We start from the raw sequence: 22,722 nt of genomic DNA on the forward strand, positions 1-22,722 counted from the left end.
GCAAATTCTTTGCATTAGTGTTAAAAGTTAGAAAGATTACCTGCTTCAATCACGGCTCTATCAATCTGGCACGAAGTGTCGAGCAAAGTTGAAGAATATCGAGGATCAGAGGTGATAGGCAAGTGTAACTATCATTATTAATTTTTCCTTCTCTTTTTGCTTAATTACTCTTTATATATTTGTCATATGTGCATACAAACACACACACACACACACACATACACACACACACATACACACACATACAATCATAGATACAAAACAAAATAATCACATAAGCGTAACTTATGAACTATTCGCCAATTGTTTATAAATATGAATTTTCTATTTTTTTTTTATTGCAAACACATTATAAAAAAAAAAAAAACTAAATAAATAAAAAAACTGATAAACTAATAATAAGACTTTGTACAATGCACTGAACAGATGAACGAAAATTAAAGCAAAAAGTTTAATGGGAAAAGCTATGCATATCTCGCATATATAGTCGTGTTAAGATCGAATGTTAACGGCACACAACGGCATATATGTGGATCTTAATTTTATATTATACGTATGTTACATACATAGACAATGAGGAGAAGAACAAAAACTGGAGGATATATGCAATGACACTGGCAAATGTATTACGAACGAAAATGAGATGATGTTAGTTTTAATTTATGGGGTAAAAGAAAGCCCTGTGCACCCGAATTTGTTTTTATTTTAAAATTATTTTTTCATTCCTCTTTTTTTTTTTTTAAATAATTCTTAGTTAGTTTAGCGAAATTTTTAATTTTCTCAAATTATTATAAAGCATAACAGAGCCAAAGGAAGCAAAACAATATTAATTATAATTTACATTAAAATTAAAAAAAAAAATTTAAATTAATTTCAAAAGTTTCTTTAAAAGAATTTTTTTTTTTTCTCTAATAATTAATTTTAAAACACAACAAAATTGTTTCTTTTTTTTTTTTTTTTATATTAATAATTAAAATCAAATTGCTTGTTAATGAAATTAAGTACGCGAAGACGATAAAAATCAAAAAAAAAAAAAAAACGAAAATAATAATAAATAATAATAATAATAATAATAAGTAACAGTTGTTTAAACAGAAGTTGAAACAAATGAATGAGAAAAAACACGCCTACCTAAGCAGGAAGGGAGCGTTGATAGAAAAAAAACACAATACAATAAATTAAAAATTATGCTAATAGTGTTAACTTAATAACTAAAGGCTTTTCGAATACTGCTTAGAGAGAAAAATGTTGGCTTACAATACCGGCTTCTATTGATGAGAAATGGCAAACAAAAAATTGAAAAAAAATTTGAACATATGTTGTTTGCGAACAGTTTTCCAAATTTTTGATTTCAAAAACTCTTGCAACTAACTGTCAATGCCAGTATTATAGGCCAACAAAAACGAGCTGATACTATAAGTGATCACTAAAAACCTTTGGCTTACTTTCGAAGCTTTGTTGATGTTTCTAATGACAGGTTGTTGTTGTTGTTGGGTTGTAAAAAGTAAGGCTCGTTTTTTTTTTTTTTCTTTTCTTAACCTCATATCAGTTGTACTCGGAACATCTTATGTTTCATGTTAGAAAACGTTTTCTAATAAGATTAGCTATCAACAGCGGCTAAGCAAAAATTGTTGTTATCTTAGCTTAGAAGACAGAAAATTTTTGCAAATTTTTTTTGTTGTTGTTGTTGTTGTTTTTTGTTTTTGTTGTTGTTTTTCTTTTTGCACCTTTAGCAGCAGTACAAGTTGCAGCCGATCTCATTATCGTCACGTAACTCTAAGCCTTGTGGATCGGCCGTCGTCAGACATGTTAGATCTCCACCGTGTAAATCGTGCTCCTGCTTGCAGCGATAACGATATTCATTCTCACTGTCCGCAGAGTATGACAGCCTTTGTTGAGGACCAATGATAACTTGAGATCAGAACTCTTGCGGATATTTAACGCAATCGGCATTCGATGTGGTCGCTGCTGCTGCCCCAGTAGCGAATAGAGGATTAACACCACCACCACCACCACCACCACCGCCACCAGCACCACCACCAGCACCACTACCGCCGCTGCCGCTAGTTAAATCTTGCGAATTTTGTGTCTGATAACCGCCGGCTACACTTGCTGCTGCCGCCGCTTGATATGGTTCCTGATACAACTGATTGAGTCTCTAACCAGTACCCGAAAAGTGCCACGCGTCCTATGCGCTCAAATGAGCAAATTGCGACGGATGAATATCAAATTGATGATAGGGATGACCGTAGGGACCCATATGATAGGGCACGATATTCATAGATGCCATTTTATGCTCCTTCTTCCATTTCATGCGCCGATTTTGGAACCAAATTTTTATTTGACGTTCTGTCAGGCATAACGCATGAGCGATTTCGATACGTCTTCGGCGGGTCAGGTAACGATTGAAATGGAATTCCTTTTCCAACTCCAAGGTTTGATAGCGGGTATATGAGGTTCGTTGTCGTTTGGTTTCACCGTTCGCATTTACAGTACCTGCGAATAAAGTAAAGCAAGAAAAGAATGCGAAAAGTCATTAGAGAAGAAAGCATTATCTGAAAGCGTTAAGAGAATTTGTATAAATAAACGTCAATGGAGGTGTGATGGCTACAAAAAAAAAAAAATATAAAAAAATAGATTCACTCAAAATCTAATACCCAAAGTAGATAAACGATGTGGTGGAAATTTTCCGCTAAATGCTCACATACTTGACAAAAGCAAAGCTGATCATCTTTTTTTTTTCATTTTCTTTTTTTTTTTTTCTTTCGATTACTCTTTTCGATAACATCGTCCTCTTCCTTTTAAGTGATGGTTTGAATATTTATTAATAGCAATCTGTTTGTTGCCTACGAAATCAAGAATTCTTAGTTCCCTTTGTTTTACTTTTCATTTTCCTCATTCTAGAAACCGAAAAGAAAAAAAAGCACTGAAAACTTGTAAAAATTTTAGCATAAGTTCTTTGGAAGCAGACTACAGCATATGTTAAAATTCACATTCGTCTGAGGAAATGATGAGCTCGCCTCGCAGTAGTAGCAGCAATATCGTCTACTGACGACTACAGGTAACAGCCATGCAATAAAGAAATTCCTGTAATATTGATATTCACCTAAGCAGTAATCCAAGCAATTTTATGCGTGGAAACAGCAACCGTTGTGTGATGTTTACGTCAATTGAAAAAATTTCAATTTTATTTTATTGTACTGCACGCCTTCGAGGCGCTTTAAGATTTCCGATATTGACGTATGGAAGACGAACCTGTTATGTAGGTACACGGACGTTGTATGTATGTAATAAGAGAATCGGATCGCGCCGTTACTCGTGACTGACGGGTGAGTTATAAATGATCAGATTACAAAACATTTCTGAGTTTTTTCGCGGGCGAGTGTGCGATAGGGGGAGTTAGGTAAAAAATAAAGAACAGGGAAGTAATGGTTTTTAAATTGGGGTAAATTGTTTGATACCTTAACAATACTGTACAGTAAATAATTATATTAACTAAAACCACTATAAGTGTGATCCATAGACCACCACAAGTGTGATGCATCTTAGGAACACTCTTTTTAATAGAAAGGAAAAAATATTTTATTTGAACCATGTCTCCTTCGTTGAACAGCACTACGTTTGCAAACTTCCTGAGAGAAATATCAACTCTGTGCCGAAAAAGCAACAGATCTTTAGGGATTTTCCTCGAGAGAATATTTATTTTGGGAAATAGCAGAACAGATGCTCGAACAAACAATAAGATATCGGTTGACGTTGAGTGCTTATCGGTAGACCTAACATTTGACGAATTCTGCGGAAAGTATAACTCATTCCCACCCAATGCTGCTAAAGTTCGTGAGACGGATTTTTTTTTTTTTGTGTCCGATCACCTTTTAGGGTTGGCGGTAGTAATCCGTATTCGTTTGACGATTTCAATGGCTTTTCGGGATTAGACTATGGTTTTTTGCCTTTCAGATATTAAGTCCTGTTCACTTTTCATCATCCATCACGGGTCTTCTCTTTAACTTGAATAAGAGAAGTAATGTTTTGTGTCTTTAGGTCTTTCTTAGTATAAGACTAAACATAACAAAAGTTTAGCGGGATAACTTATACCCTTGCCCAAGTCTTGAAGATAATACTTTCACGCGAAGAAACCACGCCTGCACCAATATGCGCAATAAAATGTTCGCTTCGCTTAAAAAAATAGTCGGTATGAAATTAATTCTAGATCTAGTTAAGCTAAGTGCGATTCGAAAGGCTGCAGTCACCGATGCCATATCATATTGAATAAGAGTACGATCTCTCCATGCCAAACCTCGATTTGTAAATACAGAAACTTCTCTGAGCTTTAAGTAGATCGAAGTCGTGTTTTGAAAAGATACTAGAGGCTACTAAGACCTGAACTTGATCATCACCCCGTTTGAGTCATTGCGTTATCGATAGCCTTAGTTTCTGTTGACACAGAACTTTGAATAGGGTTCTAATTGGCGATGGTGACAGTTTTGCGATTAAATGAAAATGTCAAAGGCTTTAAATTTGATTTTTACAGTACGGAAGGACAGACAACATAGTGAAACCAATTTTTCATATCCTCTGTAGCCTAATTCGATAATTATTTTTCTAAAAGCGTTGCAAGCATTGAAAAACACTAGTACAGGTGACTGCAAAAATATGCATTCACGTGCTCATCTCTGATATGGATAGACATGTACGCGTAGTTGTTGTATCTTCTTCGGCTGTTGGTTTAGTTTTTCGCTTAAATAAACTTTAATTAAATGAGCGATAATTAATTTTAAGTTTAATCGGAAATTCCATTTAGATATATTATACAGTGATTGATATGCTTTGACAACTATTTGCTTAAAAAAGGAAACGAAAAAAAAAAAAAAAAAAAACTAATGAGTTCAACAAGAACGGGCCAAAAAAAAGTAAATAGAATTCGTGGAGCGCTTATATATAGAGTTGTTCATGATTAAGTTGTGGGTGCATTATCTAATATTAAAACAAAAAGTAAACGAAAATCTATATCGGAAACTAGGTCACCACACTTGTCTCTTCCATTTACTTTTTTTGTTTATTATTTATTTTATGTTACGACGACATAACAAAAAATTTAATAATTCAACACGTTAAAGGCTTAAAACTCTTAAGCAAACACCAGGCGTTTACCAAACATTCAAAATACATTCAAAACATATTTGTAAACGGGCATCCTCTCCCTATAGTCTCATGTCCCAGAAATTGCTCAATCAAAATCAACTCACTACTACTCGAGAATATTTGTTTTTTATTATTTCGGTTAAAAAGTAAACAAAAAAATAAAAAAATATATATATATTCGAAAAGCAAGTTAATTTTCATTCAACCATGATGTTGTTCATTTTTGGAAACGTTTATGACGTGTCAAAGTATAATTTCGCGTTTAAAAGGCAAAATATTTAATCGTTGTTTTGCATACTATTTCAACGTTTCCGAACCATCATCGTCCACTAACACCATCATGCTTATAAATCTTTTTGCAATTACTATAACTATTGTTCTTTGTTGTTGTTATTATTATTATTATTATTATTGTTGTTGTTGTTGCTTAGTAGCTATTCATTGTCTATTATTCGTCTGCTTTAGTCCCAGCAACTTTACTTTTATATAAATAGCTGTTGTTGTTGTTGCTGCTGTTGTTATTATTATTGTATTATTGTTTTTACACAGTGTTCAAACCTCTTGGAGTTTTGTTGATACACTCCGCGAAGAAAATTGCCATGAAAATGTAAGAAAAAAAAGTTAAAAAAAGAAGCAAAAGCAGAAGAAGAAGAAGAAAAAGAATACCAATGCCACGAGTCCGCAGTTTGTGTTAGCTTTAGACGTCATAAAGTTTATATACTTAATAAAATGTTGGAAAATTTTCGCTTTACCGTTCGTTTGATATGCATTCGGTTTTATTCAACTAAAAATATAAATTTTCAAATGCTGTTTATTGTGTGCATTTACCGGTATTTACGTACGTTTGCGCTAATTTAGGGGGCGGCTAAGGCGCGTTGACTATAATGAGAAGGCGTTTTACAGGGAGACTATCTTTATATTAAAAGCTATTTAAACAAAGCATAACATTGTTATTATTTTTATTATCAAACATAGCAATACATATATACACTTGACGTACATATGAATTTATCCACGATATTATATATACTTAGATATACTTAAGTTAGTCAATGAGTTATTGTTGAATAACTTGAGTGCTCTTGTTTTTTTCTTTTCGAACAATTTTTTTGGTTTATTTGTTTGATATTTATTTTGTCATAATTAAAATTATTTTCGAAAATTTCATAAAATAAGAGGACCATGGTCCACCATTAAATGCCCTACACTATCTCACGGTTACGGTTCACGAGAAGGCATATTCAAAAGAAGGCATCATATGGGAAGTGATCAAAAAATTGGTCTAATCCGAACCATTTTCAACAGTGTTCGTCGGCGGGCAAATATTTGTCGATGTGTCACATTTGATAAAAATATCTCAAAAATTGCGCACAGGCCGCGAAAAAAAGGAAACAAAAGGGACAGATGAGCAGAAAAGTTTACATCGTTTCAGAAAATGATTCCGCATATGGGAAAGTGGCTCTATTTCAAGTACTCCTGAGTGCTCCAGACATCCCCACAAGCTTAATTAATATAATTTTGTATCACGACTCGCGTAGGGTATAACAAATCAAAGAGATGGCTAAGAAGCAAATTTTCGAAAAATTTCTTTCTTTCTTCAAAAGAAACTGAGAACAATTAATTATTCGCTTAATTTTAATTTACTTTACCTTTAATAACTGATGCAATGTATTGCACTGCTGGCAACATTAACTTATGAAGTCATTTTGGTGGCAATCAATTCATTGTATGCGGCATATATTTTTCGGTTCGACATATAAGAAAATGTTTTGACCATAGGACAAACCCATTGAACGGATATTAGAAGAGTGGTGCTCAAAAAGGATAAACTATTTTCAAACAAGGCTTAGCAATAGTATTTGCATTTGGTGTAATTCATAGATCATAACATATTTTGTGCTAGAATTAAGACGACTAATAAGAAAAACTTAATATTTTTATACTCTGCTTAGAAGGGTAGCAGAAGAAGGGGCAGTGTTACTCGATTTGGGATTTTATTTTACTCGAAACAAAAAAAAAGAAAATATAAAGTGTTTCTACTTTTCTGTGCCGATCGTGTTTATTCGCCCGCTTGAGTGACTGTCTGCCACTCTGCTTTAGTTAACAGTGTCAGTGATCAGAAAAGTAGATATAGAATTTGCTACTTGACGCCAACATGTTCAGTAATAGCAGCAGATGAGGTGCAAAAGTGTGTGTGACAAGCCAGCAAGCAACAAAATTGTAACACACAATCCCTAGAAGCTCATGCAGTGAAACTTTGGACGAAAAATTTCACACTCACCTGAAATCCTAATAATTGCTATTATATGTCAAAGTGCTTATCCTACTTTTAGTTTTAGAATATATTTCTTTGGTTCAAATAATGACGGGATTAATTATTAGATCGTAGGAGAAACAAGAATTTGTAACTTGCAATCCATACTCACACTAAACTTGGTTTAGTTACTTTTTAGAAATCAGTTTTCTACAAAATAGTTTCTAATTGATCAGTGACGCAAGCCTGCAAGAAAATGTTTTGGATTTTTTATATAAGTTTGTTCAGGTGGATATGTGAAATTTTTGACTTAATGGATTCAATGGATCTAGAACGATCAAAAATTCGCTTCAGCAGAATACAACTCTTGTCGATTATCTGACTGTTCCATCCAGGACAAGGACGTCCTTCATACACTCTCGACAAAAAGAATTACTTTGGATTACTAGCGTTTTATTCTTTAACTAGAAAGCTTCAAAAGAAGAAAAAGGCAAAAAAAAAAAAACTAAACTTCTTTCGTTGCATTGCTCTTGCGATAAGTACTTTTCTATTATTTATATTCAAAGTGTCTATGCTACAAGCAACAAACACGACAAAAGTATTATACAAAAGTGTCAGTCAGGTTATCAAATATGATTGAAAAACTAATATTTCTTTTCGACCATTATAACAAAGCAAACAAAAAAAAAACAGTGCACAACAAAAAAGCTTTAGTGTTGTTTTAAAACGAATCATAGATATCCACTATCAAGATGAAAGGTACATTGGGTTAAAGTAATTTTCTTAGGCAGGATTAGATTACCTCTAGCGCTGTAGTATCTATGGGAGGTAAAAGCACACGGACAGAATTTCATCTTGAGTGAATTAAGTATTATTCATGCAATAAACAGAGCAATGCTTGAAGTATACCTTGCATAATCCCGGACTACTAACAAGAGCCAAACTGCCGAACTAGTACAACTTAATCTATTCACTAAGAACAGTTTGTTGAGATTTGTTTAGCGGGGGCTTTTTACACGATTTTCTATGTTTTACAAGCGAAACCACAAAATACTCTAATTATTGACTGGATTAGAAAACAAATTAAAAGATTTTAGTCCGGAGAAGATCGACTGTTACATACTCTACGCCAGTCAAATTAAAATTACTCGTCCACAGTCTTTTGTATGTTTGCGGACAGAAGTTTCTTTTTCGCGTAAAAACATTATGTGGGAAATAGTGCGGCAAGTAGATCCTTATAATCCAAACTTACCACAGTAAAGCTACATATGCATTTTGTACCAATTTTCATCATGAAACCATTAGTACACCTTGGTGTCATATAAAGGCTTATTTTTAGCAAAAAAATTTAAATTTTGTCTTTTTATTTATTACAAGTTTAATTCACAGTTCTTCCAACAACATTATAAGTCAATGTTAGAGCAAGAGATTTGTGAAAAAATTTTCGAAATTTTTCCTTTAGAAAATCCTTTAGAAAATGTACTTTGCACTGACATTCTTTAAAAAATTGAAATTTTGTTTTGCATAGCGAACTCTTTTAATAAAAAAAGGTCTTGTATGAGGACAGGTCTTAAAAGTTGTTGAACTTAAACGATTTTTAACAGCCACCATCCCTGGGCTAAATCATATACTGACTTGCTGTACTAAATTTAATCAAAATAGGTTGAATACAAAACGGACAGATGGACAGACAACCAGTGCATACTTGTGCGTAAGAAGATTGATAAAATGTGTCCAAGTCGATTCCTGTAACAACAAATGCAACTCAAGACTCTCTCAAGTCGTTCTGGGTCTTGCGTACACGCCATCCATTTCATGCTAATCAATTGTCAGTAGCCATCGTCCCTGAACTGAAACATGTACTCACTCAATGTACCAAATGCAATTAGAATATTACGAAAATTTTGATATTTAGGTTGAATACAAAAATGTATGGCCGGATGGACCCACAGGCAAGCGTATAGTCTCATACGTAAAAGGATTGACAAAATGCTTGCAAGTTGAAGGACTTTGTGGGCCCTGCTTATACCTCACCACACATGGTGTAGAGTGCGAAAACCAAAGGAAAATGTTAAAACAATTTGAAGTAGAAAATATAAGACATACATATATACAATTGCATATTTGGAAAACTCCTACGCAACAGACATAGAGTAATATTCGAATGTACAGGTGAACAGATTCTGACACGTTTGCCGAAAAAACGAAACGTACAGACAGTGTCGATGACTCATAAAGTAAACATGCATGAAATACTTAAGAAAGTTATAGTTTTCTATGCACACAGCGCCAATGCAGGTAATGTGCAGAAATTCATAAGCTTCCTGACCTTGGCAACATAAGTGAAATGCGCAAGCAAAACAAAAGGGAAAAAACAATCAATAAAGTTAAAAAAAAAGAAACGTTCACACACATATATATATGCATATGCATAAAAAACAATATTTCAAAATAAATGTTCTATGAAATTAGTTTGTTTGAATTGGCGAACGAATATGTATGTAGTTAAGTCTATCTGCCTGCCTGCGTTATGCGGTGAATGTTTGCGCAAACATTGTATCACTTTTTATTACGTGTTTATTTAAAAGCACACACACACACTTATTTAGATAATTGTCAAAACCTATTTGTATATCTGCTTAGGTACTTCATATTGTTGCTAAGTATTCGTAAATATATATAGAAAAAATAGTGTAACTGTGCGTGCTGTGTATCTTGTTGCTATTCAACTATCTAACACTATTTATTTATTATTTGGCGTAGATATTAGGTCTGCGGTTTGTTGGTTGCCATCCATGTACATCGTTTATATTGTTGTCAAATTGTGCAATAGCGACAATACACTATTATTGGTGTATGTGCGTTTGTTGTCCGAATATTGTGTTGAGAATCATTCTATCTCGCTTTTACACCTTTTTATTATGAAATGTATTTAAATTCATTCACGTATAACATTCTACACAAAAAGAATTGTTTTTCGTTTCGTTTTGTTTTTTTGCAAGTTTCGCATAATTGAAAAAGCAAAAAAAAAAGGAAAGAATTTTTCGAAACTTTTCGTTACACACAATTATAACCGGCAGCACCTGGCTTCAGCCATCACTCAATATATGCCATTCTCTGACTGCGTCAAAATGTATTTGAAAAATGTAATTTTCAACCTCCTCCTCCTACCATTTCTGCCTTTCTCTCTCTCTCTCTCTCTGAGAACAATACATTTTAAGGTAAAATGTTGTTGTTGTGTTAACTACCATTTCTGAAAAAAAGACGAGGAGAACATCGAATTAGACTTTAATTAACTTTTCCGATTTTTCAAAACAATGCCTGCTCGAATCTGCCGACCTGCTTAAGTGGTTGTGCCCGAACGAAATGAACTTGAAACCCCAAGAGACTGTGTAGGCTGTAGGGCGACTGAAAACTTCATAATGAAATAATAATTATTTTAAAGTTTGCTTTCCATCACTCGTGCACACGGTCACATCCCTTCGGAACGTCTTCGGATTTTGTGTGCACGCTGAAGGCAAAGGTTAAGGTAACACTTCCTTCCGGTAAGACTTGCAAGCAACCTTTAAACAGTTTGCAAACCTCCAGGGAACAGATAGAAAGAACGGTAGAGAACGCTTATCGAAGTCAAGTCGAAAGGAGTAACTCGCCACTTCGTACAGCAAGTTATGTGAAAGCTGCTTCCTGAAGCTTGCTTGAAAGGACTGATTACTATCTCTCTCGCAACATAAAAGCCATGTAGTCGTCAAGAAGAATGTAATCAACTTTTTTTACACCAACCCTGACGATTTTTGATGAAGCGGTGTCTGTTGAAGTTCCTTCTTCGCGACTCTGCAGGCTGTTTCCTTAGCGAATGTATTTGAGACGCCTTTTTGAAATTTGGTTAAGTGAGAAGGAGTAAATAATGACAGGAGGGACGAAAAGTTTTTTTACCTTAAGAATTTTTCCTTTGTGCCTCTGCAGTCTGTTTTCTTAACGATTGTATTTGAGACTTCTTCTAAAATTTGGTTAAGTGAGAAGGAGTAAATAATGAAAGGACGGACGAAACGTTTTCTTTAACTTAAGAATTTTTCCTTTTCTGTTATCTTGTACAAACTTATTTATTTATTTTTTTATAAGTTCCTTAACTGTCTTTCAGTGCACATATGAAAACGTGAAGAACGTGGATACAGGGGATGTGCTTATGCACTTCATCGATTTTTTTTGCCTTCTTCCTATAAAGTTCTTAACAAGAATCAATTGAAGACATAAGATTACAATAATGATAATCTTAATGTAGACCTTTCCATATGCAATATATGTACTCGTATGCAAGCGTATGTGGACGTTTGGCGTTTATGCGTTCAAACGCTGTTGTTGCTGCTGCTGCTGCTGCTGCTGTTGCGGTTTCCTCTGGACGCAATTGTATATAATGTTTTATTTTTGATATCACCTTGTTTGACAAATGACAAATACAAGTTATTTTGACAACTTACTTGAGTGTTTTTCCTTTTTCTTTTTTTTGCCTCGTTTATTTGTTTCTTATTCACATACATTCATATTTACGTATGTATGTATGTATGTATGTATTATGTGTTCAGTCGTTGTCAAGATGGCTATTTTGTTTTTTTTTTTTTTTTCTGTTACTTTTATTGTATTTTGTTTAATGTTTTGCTAATAAATTTTCATGTTGCAGTTAATTTGTCAAACATTTAAATAAACATAATTTGTATAAAAACAATAAACAAAAAAGTATGCAAAAAAAAAAAAAAAAATTTTTATTCGCGCTACAATACGTTAAAGTAATGATTCATTATAGGATAGTTTAGTCATTTTTATTTTTATTATTTACTGTGTTTATCGTATAAACAAATCATGATTAAAATTTAAAAATTCTCACCTTGCAAATGATTGATGATGATATAAATACAAAGATACGCGCAGGCAGACGTTAATAAGTGCTTTTGCAAGCAAGGGGCTAAGGCAAGCCGTTCATTTTTCTTCAACTAATCGATTAGATACTTTCTCACTTGGTACATGTTCGGCTTGACAATCGTTCGTCTGCATAGTTCGAGTGTTCTTTCTATAGGTTGCAATTACGTATGCATGTCCTTGCTGCCATGGTGTCCTCATGGCATTACAATATTCGTATTAATCAAACTCGCAAGTTATGCCTTAATTATGTCATAAAGGGTAGTGGAGTTCCCCTTGAGTCTAATTGCAAGTTTTGCTCTTTCTTCTATTGCTCGGGCCACATTTTAAAGCGGTTCAAAGAACAGTTAAGTAAACCTTTACCCTTTTCTACGCAAACCTATTTCATGACGCAATGGGTTAAATTTTTGCAATGAATAAAAAAAAATTATCGATTAAAACAAGAAGCAAACGACAGGCAGTTATGGCTCGATAGACCTTGAGAGAGAGAGAGAGAGAGAGAGAGAGAGAGAGAGAGAGAGAGAGAGAAAGTACTCTGCACATGAACAGCCTAGTAGGTGAGAATCACAGAAGCAGGATTCGTGGATTGAAATCTCAATGCGCTCACTCGCCAAAGGCATAACATTTACCTTCCAACCCGTGGCCAGAACCTCCCTATCTCTTTCTGTTTCCTCTCTTCTCTCCGATCTTGTCACACCTATGAGGGACCAATCTCATGAGTGGTTAGTCATACCTATGAAAAATGGTAAAGTTGATATACACATATGTATAGTGGTGGACACGACTTTAACAAATGTAGTTGCGCGACTTTTATTAGGCGAACATTTGTTCGGGGTTTTATTTTTTCAATGGGTTTTTCGTCTTACGAGTTACGAATGATCCGAGTGATCTTTGGTTTGGCTGCATTTGGAGATTTCTTCCTCAGTTAATATGAAAAAAGTCCGAGCACCAATTTAGAAGAAGTGAAAAATTTAAAAACTTTGTTCACTTAAAAGTTGAAATCTAAGTGGACACCCACTGCTTTTAATACCATCTTCTGGGCATATTGTTCGCCAGAGGCATACAAGGCTGCATTAGGATTGCCTATCAAGCCTTTTGGATTTCAGTCCACAAAGTGCTCTATTAATATGTAGCTCTACAACACTCGGTAAATTCTCGGTGGGATTGAGATCTGGTGACTAAGGTGTCTATTTCAATCCAACTATTCTGTTTCGGGTCAAGTAATAGTTCGCTGTACGTAAGCTGTGTCTTGTGTCTTTGTCAGCCGTAACACGTAAGTTTTCCTCTGCATATGGAATCACTGTCTTTACATATGGGACTAACACCGCGACCAGAAAAAAATTTTTTTTTCAAAACATATACTTCAGTAGGGTTTAACAATAGTACCAGGTAACCATTTCGGCACTAGAACCAACCAGAAAGGACTCCGTTTACTTTCTCGAATTAATTTCTTAAAAGGATTCCCGTAAGCATCCATTCAGTTAATCTCATAATGTTCGATGATTTACAAGTTTTTGTGGCTCAGAATTACTGATAAGAAGATAAATATCGGTGGAAAATAGGCGAAGTTGACAAATTCATCAGTTCGTAAAACAATATCTTACACTTCTTGTCAATTTGACAAGATTTATATTTTCGTCGTTGAGATATTTTCTAATGATTAATCTATTATCAAAGTTTTCTTCTTCTTATTAACGATAGTAATTATATTAAGAAGATTTAACAAATAGAATGCTCCTTGTCCAATCATAGGCTGCTCTTGAAACCTGTATGAAATTTTTCAAAGATTCCAAAAAGCGTTTATGACCCTGACCTTTGCCACTTGAATTTCTAGTAATATCATCGGATTTCGTGCATTTGTTTTGTTTTGTGCTTTTGTACGTTATAAACTGATTATAATAACGTAACATCTACAATAATAAAAAAAAAGCAAAAACAAAAACCATAAGCATATTTAAACTCATCGTTTTTGTTGGCCGTTTGTTGTTTTGGTGTACAAGGTGTATGCTAATATTGTGTCAATCACAGATGAAAGAAAATCTTGTTGCACTCATGTCAATATTGAGATCTGACAGACAAACGCAAAGATAGAAGGACAGACGACGAATATGCATTGTGTGTATGCAAAAAGGCAAGAGTTCTTGTGCAGTGCAGTCAAAGTGAAAAACAAAAGTTGTCTTTTATTTGAATTGCCAATAATATGAATGAGTAAGTGACGCTAGTGATGCTAGTACCACATGCTTGCTTGCTGGCTTCTTCTCTCTATGTTCCTTGCTACCAGTGTTTCTTCGTCTGATCTCTGTAAAACCATCATCATTTCACATTTGTTGTTGTTATTGTTGTTGTTGTTATTGTTATTGTGCTTTGAATATCATTGAAATGCTAAAACGCAAATGTTGGAAAAATATAAAATGAAATGAAATACAGCCAAAGTGTTTTTCATTACCATTTCACTTTAAAAAACACAAAAAAAAAAAAGTGAAAAAAAATATAAAAAAAGATACCAAACATAAATATATGTATGTACATATGCACCTATATGTATCTTTAGACACAAACATATCAACTGTGAAATGTACAATATCCAAGATTTTCTGTTGTGTCACTTTATAAATTCTCCTTGTTTTCTGGATGAACACAATTGTGATGATGCTGCACAAATACTCTGCATAGTGAATTTGAGTGGCCCGTCTGAATTTTGCATATGTTAAGGCAGACAAAAAAGAAAAGCAAAGAAAAAGTGCACATTACTGCATAACGTATAAACAATTGAAACTGATATGTTAATCTGTTGTCAGATGAAAGATCACAATCAAAACAATGTCATCAACAGGATTCATTACATCATCACATAGCCACAGTTTAGTTGCTTGATCCGCGTTGATCGGTCAAATAAATGTTAAGGTCATTCAAGGTATATCTAGCGGATTGTTTCTTTCTTAACAAACATAGTTAGCCTATAGATGAATGAACTCTCAACAGTGCAGACAGAGAGAGAGAGAGAGAGCGGGTTAAGATAGCGCTGAAATTAAGGAAACGGTACGCTACAAAATATTCACCCAGCCCATGGCATTTTCAAGCCACAGATTATTCTAACGTAAGAATTTGTACTAAACAAATAAGAAAGCAGAGCTATTTTTGAATCGAGAGACTCTTAGGTTTGTATCTATCACTGAAACGTGAGAGAGAATCTTAGATATCTATCTATCACTGAAACGTGAGGGAGAATCGTAGATATCTATCTATCACTTAAACGTGAGAGAGACTCTTAGATATCTATATATCATCGCTATCACTTAATCTATCACTTATCTATCTATCAAATCACTATCTAATCACTTATCTATCTATCTATCACTTAAACGTGAGAGAGACTCGTAGATATCTATCTCTCACTTAGGCGTTCTAGGTTAACGCAGAAATTACTTCAGGACGGAGAATACGCTGTTTCAGTTTCCTCGATCAATTTTTGTGCTTTTGCAAATAAACTAACGATCTTAGGATTTTAAATAACACCTCGCATGATAATTGAGTGAATCCCAAAAAAGGAATAAATTTAATTGATGAAGAAATTTCGGCATAAAGTTTGGTTCAGTTCAGCGCTTGTAAAGAAATTATCAAACGCGATAATGTGATTACAGCGCTGAAGCGGTATGCACTATCTCTCAACGTGTCTCTTCTGCAAATTTTGTCACCGATTGGGTTCTTCCGAGCCAACATAAGGGTCTCCTTCCTGTATAATAAGATACAAATTTGGCTGCCTCCGCGTTTACAAAGAGTTTTTTTTTAAATGTTAACTGAAGGTAAAAATCCAAATGAATTTTCAGAAACGCCATAGGAGATAATTGAATGATTGGGATTGAATATGTACTCTGCACAATACTTATATGTATGCATTCGTGTAGCTGTAACTGTGGGAGGTTCCATAAAATATCTATATATTTGATCAGCGCAAGACTTTGGGACGAAGTTGCTGAATGTGTCTCCGTGAGCACCTGTCCCTGTCTGTACGGCCATTTCGTACATATTTGATTTTTAAGGTTATAAAGGCTGTTAATAAATATTTAAGATTCCCCAGAAGACACGGACACACATTCTCACTTAATTCTTTGACAGTCGGAGTGACCATACATTACTCACGATTATGTATATGAATTTTTAGCTACTCTGGCGTAGTTGGAAACCATATTTGATGGCATTCGTACACTTTAAAGTTTTCTTCGCGTCCGAGGCCCATAAGAAGAGATCAACTTGCAGAATATTCAGTTTGTTCTTATGCCCGGCAAAAGTAAGTTTTATTTCAATCTTTCAAAAAAAAAAAAAAATTAATAAAAATTATCAAACTTCTGAGGTAACGTATGTAATTTGCGTAGAAAATCTTTTATGCCGAAAACACACAACAAGATTCACGGCGCTGTGCACTGTACACATATTCACTGAGTGAATTCCCATAACAGTTAGTCCTTTCATTTATAATCCATCTGTTTTATCTCAGCTTATTTTTTGTTCAATTCATTTGTCATAACAACAATAAATTTATAAATATTTTTTTGTGAAAATCATAAATCATCACACTTAAGATAACCACGCGACAAATTGTCCGTATTAAATGTTAAATACATACATTATTAACCTCCGTGTAGTAATCCGTATTGTGAATCAAAAAATAAACTGAAATTGAAAAACAAAACTAACAACATAAACAAATTACAAATGTGTAGCACAATAACAATAACAACAGCAATCGCTTTACAGACAACCGATCATTAGAGCTGTCAATATAGCACTTTTAAGATCATCATTCATAATTCAACTTAAATACTATGAAATATGAAAGAAGGTAAAGGGAAAGCGGAGCACGATAAAGTCGCATTTTTAATACCTGTCATTATCGTGGACCTCTTCTTAGGTGTAATTTTCAAGGAATCACAACCAAAGAATGTTTGTTTTGAATGCAAAAAGAGCTAAACAAATGCATTCACTTACTCACTCCCCATATTCGCTCAGGTCTTATACACATACATGAGCAAACTTTATTGAAGTAATAAAATTAATCTCGCACATAATATTATATGTTGTTTCTTAGCAATAAAGCTTTAGCCGCTACAAAGATATTTAATGCAGCTTATGAGTTTGTGTGTATGTATTTGCTTACATTTTTAATATTGGTTTACATAAAACTAAATGCTTTGTTAAATGAAATTCAGTTTACATTATAAAAATCATTAATAAATCAGCGCAAGCCTTATGAAGTTATGCATGAGTTGGATTCAAGTAAATAAATCTTAAAGCTGTGTAGCAACGGAAAACGGAAAGAATATGAGACTCTTGTCATTCATTCATTGTTGAAAATATCTATGAATGAATGTTACTTGCGAATAAAATGTGGTCACAATATGATCTTAATGAGGTAAAAACAACCAAGCAGGTTGTATTCGACCTTAAGCGAATGCTACCAAAAATACATATGTATATGTAAGCACAACCGATCTCGTTTTGCTGAAGTATACTTAGCCAATAGAGTTCGCTTAGCGTATTTTTATGTGGAGTGTTGATATAAACTTTTCATACACTTGTCTTTGTTGGGAGTTATGGTTGCATTCATCTTGCGGGTTTCATTTTTGTCCGAAAATATGATATATATATATATCTTTTATTTAGAGTTAAACTTAGGACGTGCGGAATAATAGGTTGCGAAATGATTTGTTGTTGTCCTAGAATATCGTTTACATTTACGACTGTGCAAGTAGTACAATATTTCTTTATTAGACAAGAGTTTACAAGAAGTTTACACTCTCATCTTTTATGTTCGAATATATAGAATGCATTTGCAATTCCATTCCATTGGTATAAAAGCTGTTAAATTCATTCGGAATTATTTTTCAGAATTATTTTTCGATTCAATTTGACTCTTGTCGTCGAAAGATAAAACTTTTTTTCGGCCTGAGTGGCCGAGTGGGCTAAGGGTCTACGCTAACAACTCAATGGTTGTGGGTTCCAATCTCAAGTGCGATAGATTTTTAAATAAAGCCGAAAATCTCACATGCGAGTATGTTAGTCTTTAGTCTTTGAATTTATTTCTTTGGCTGAGTTAGATACAATAATAGTAATAATACACTGTTACTTACTCTTTTTTATGTAATCAGAAACGTTTCATTCGCGAACTATGTGACAAGTACAAAAACAACGAGTTGTGCGGAAAGGTTCATTAGTTCAATTTCATGGCATTATTAGAAGATGAAGAGGTTTTTCGCTGCGGTCTTTTAAACTTTTGGACCTAATCACATCTTTGAAGTCTACTTCTTTAATACAAGCATAAATCGCCTCATTTTAAATTGAGGATAAAAGCGAACACATGCGCATCGTTAAAAATATCTATTCGATCCATTTAAATTACTTATCTCCGGTCGGTAGATATGGAACTGGTAGCGCGCATCTTCCGTATTTAGTAATGCGCTCAAAAAAGTCGGTTTAAAGTCACAATATGAATGATAAAATCAGTTGCTGGATATCGATAAACTTTTCAAATCTAACTTACTTTGATGCTCTTCACGCGCAATTATTTTTTTATTTTTTTTTATATATATATGATTTCACAATAAAAATGTTTAAAAAGAGTGTCAGGGCACTCAAATCCAACATTGGGTTAATTTCTTTCGGAAAAGTATATCAATCTTATAAACATTTTTTATAATAAATGTGAATGCATGTGTATGTGCGTTTTTATATCTCTTTTGTAAGCATTATAGAAGGAAACAGATATCCTTTGATGATAAATTATGCATAAGAAAACATGTTGTGCCTGCGCTTGAAGTATAAGTTTATGCGTACGTCAGTCCACATTCGCTATATTCGTTCGTTGTCATATGATATAACAATGCATTGCGAGTACTGCGACAAATGATTCAATGCCTGTGATAACGCTGATGTATATAAATGATCCAGTTCAACTGGTCACTTAATATGGCATCATTTTCAAATATCATTAAATTCGAGTGGCGGTAGACCAACAACAGGTGGGTTTTCTTTTTTTTTCTTTGTTTCCTTTACAAAAACACATTAAAATCTTATTAAAACCAAAAAAAAAAAACAAAAAAAAAAACAAAACAAAAAACAAAAAAGAAAACAGAACAATAATAAAAATCAAATTAAAATACAAACAGACCAAGCAATGACGACAGAACACGATGAACTTCAATCGAAAAATTTCTCTATACTTAGTAAAATCTCATTTATCACTTGCTGGGGGGTTACGTTAGGTTATGTTAGGCAGCCGCCAGTGTTTTACCTAGAAGTAAGTGTGTAGCAGCAAGTGTTATATGTACACGCAACCATATCAGATGGAGTGACAACTATTTGAAAGACTTTTCCCCAAAAAGTTTTCTCACATCAGAATCATCCCTATTTCCAAGTCAACAACTTTGCACATATGGGCAGAAAGTGAAGTGATTTAAATAGTGTTTCCTTTACTAATTTTTATTTTAATATCGAAGTGTTGAATGCTTGAATTAATAGGCCTGGAGGGTCTAAAGTTTAAACTTCTTTCAGTCTTCTTTTCTTTCGTTCGTTTTTTTTTTTTCTCATTCATGTTGTTGCTTTTTTTTTCGTTATTTTGTAAAGTAACAAATTTACACTGCTGTCGTTGTTTAAAGGCACACACACACACACACAAATATGTTAATAGGTACGGGGAACATGCTTGAACATGAAAAATGGAAATTATGTCAGACGAGCAGCTCTCAGCACCCTCTATAACGCTTTCATTTTCACATAGGCAAAAGGAAAAACAAAACACAAATTGATTTTTTCACTTTAAAGCATTTTTCAATTTATTCTTCAACTGCTGTCAGTTTCTGAATTCCTTTAAATTCAATAAAAAGAAGAAAAATGCAAAAAAAAAAAAAAAATTGTTTTTATTTTTAAAAGAAATTTTCTTCGAAAATTATAAAAATATGTATAACCACTAATGGCGGCATACTAAGCATTTCGCCACGTTCACAACACCAAAGAGGGTCGAGACCAGAGTAATGAATGTTCTCAGTAGATGCAAACTATGCCCGTTTGGCTGACGGGTTGTAGATATTACATAAACTTAAGATATATACATTTTTTGACTTTAGTGTAAAAAGCGCGCGGACATAAATCCTTGAAGAATTTGCCCATATCCAGCTGTGGCGCTGGAAAGTAATTAAACATTTTCTTACCCATAACCTATCGAAGTCGAATGTGAATGTTTGAAGGCATGACGTTCCAATAGATTTGGCTCTATACATCGTGATAGTGCAGTTAATTGGCGTGTGACCAAACTTCGCTCTTGCTTGTTGCCTATTAATGATATTATTTTAGAAGCAGAAGCTACGAAGTGTTACGAATTAATCGTAAAAGCACGATGCAGACCGCATTCGTTTTAATAAAATCATTTGGACCTAAACATGTATGAAGAGTATTTTTGAACATTTTGTTGCCAAGTACTACGTTATTTATTCTCCTGCACCCAACTTTTTGTTAACCGTGATTAAGTACAGATTAGTCAAGGTAATGCCTTAACTGATCTAGCTATGTTGGTCCCTTCGTCGACACAATGTAGTCAGATCAGAGTTGTAGGCAAAAATTAGTGAAAAATCTTCTACGTGAACGTAGAATATATTTTCGTAGTTACTCTCCAGTCTTGTATTTCACCGAAATATGAGATAAAGATTGAAACCCTTACGAAGCGTTCGCCTACGTTACTGACTGCAACTTTTGTATCCATTGTCAAGGTTGCGAGATTTGAGTAGTTTTCATTTTACACGAGAGATTCCGTAATACATGATAGATCTACTGGGAAGGTCTATCCGTTCAGTTGTTTCGGTAAGCGTGCGCATATTCATTTGACGCATATTTGGTTCTCTTTTTTTATCATTGAATATATACATAGTGATCTAGCGAAAGAACTAAAACTAAGATGACTTATGTTAGTATTAAGTGACGCGATCGTATACCCACCTATCGATAAAATCCATTTATGTATTTTGTACTATTTCCAATGAAGAAGAAATATGTTGAAAGCGCTTGGTGAATGAACACTTTTTGGTACAAGACGCAAAAGACGGTAGCAAAAATTTCAAAGAAATGAACTCGACTTTTGCAAAAAGGTTTTGATTCAGCCCAATAAACCATTTCGAACCATATTCAGGAGTTAGGATTTTAGAAACGGACAACATTTTTCTATAGACCGCTATGCTAAATTCTGAGGGCTGCAGGGCGGCATAACTATCTTAAAAGCAGAGAGAGCAGTCCGTAAAATATTCCATTTTCCTGGTTTAATACTCTTTTAGGTACGTAACGCCTCATGATCGCAATTTATTATAGAGTAAAAGTAAGCGAAATGGAAAACAATCGTAGGCTGACGACAAGTGAAACATTTAACGGCTATTTTTAGATACTATGATAGATATTTAACGCCTCCGATTATGGATACAAAGACTTATTAATATCACTCATCGCTTAATCGGAAAATGGTTGTATTCATGATAAAATTAAACTTAGTAGATATGTTTGTCCTCTCATATGTTCATTCAAAAGCAATGTGATTGAGTTTTCCGTTGAAGACTTGAAGATTTATCAGATGATTTTAAAAGTAGCGATGTGTACAGCAATAAAAGAAATTATAATTAATGGGAAATCAATGAATGCACACGAAACTGTTCGCTATGCCATGAAATAAAAATAACTGCAAAAAGTTGATATTATTCATGCACGTGATTGATGACTTTCAGATGTACAGAGACCAACTAAATGACAATGGACTGCGATTGTGCGATGACTCCTGCTTATTAAATATGAAACCATTATAAGCAAAAGCGTTAATTTATTTTAAATCATCTGCAAAAAAGAGAATGAAAAGCGTAACATTCAGTGGCAATGAATTTTGAAGATAAAATAGTTGAGGAAATAAAGTCTCATAAGCGAGCGAACATTATGATGTAAGAAAGTTTCATATTCTTTAAAAATAAGAGAATAATTCTTATTTTTCCAATCGAAGACGCTTCAATATAAGAAAGTTATGTTCGCTTTGGATCATCCTATATTTAGATCTTGGGCTCTATAAAAATTATTAAGTATTCTCTCAGCTGTGTATGGGACCAACCAACAGCCAGCCAACATAATTTTTATCCTTTCTATCTTGTCCATCAACATCTCTTTTAGGCTGTGACTTGAAACTAATCAAGCCCGATTTCAAATTTGATCTGTAGCCCACATGGTACCTTAAGAGGTATATCCCAAGTTTAAGATTCTTTTCTCAATTTTCGTCCACAACATGGCGAAAGTGATTCAGAATGTGATGCTGGTCAGGAAGGGAAGGTTACAAACGATTGTGCTCCGTTCGTTGGTATAAAAATTCTTTCAACTCAAGTCCAGAATATAGCCACATA

At 33.9% G+C, this 22,722-nt stretch overlaps 1 protein-coding gene across 1 annotated transcript in view; it reads right to left on the bottom strand.

The window, feature by feature from the left end:
* Positions 1–1,062: 1,062 nt before the first annotated feature.
* Positions 1,063–22,722, bottom strand: part of LOC119641756 (homeotic protein Sex combs reduced) — a 69,370-nt gene continuing 47,710 nt past the window's right edge. The window contains 1 exon segment of the mRNA XM_038040592.1: positions 1,063–2,496. Coding sequence (XP_037896520.1) covers positions 2,189–2,496 — 308 coding nt within the window. The 3' untranslated portion in view covers positions 1,063–2,188.

This window comes from Glossina fuscipes, unplaced genomic scaffold (genome assembly GCF_014805625.2).
Source record: "Glossina fuscipes isolate IAEA_lab_2018 unplaced genomic scaffold, Yale_Gfus_2 174, whole genome shotgun sequence".
In the NCBI taxonomy this organism is placed as follows: Eukaryota; Metazoa; Arthropoda; class Insecta; order Diptera; family Glossinidae; genus Glossina; species Glossina fuscipes.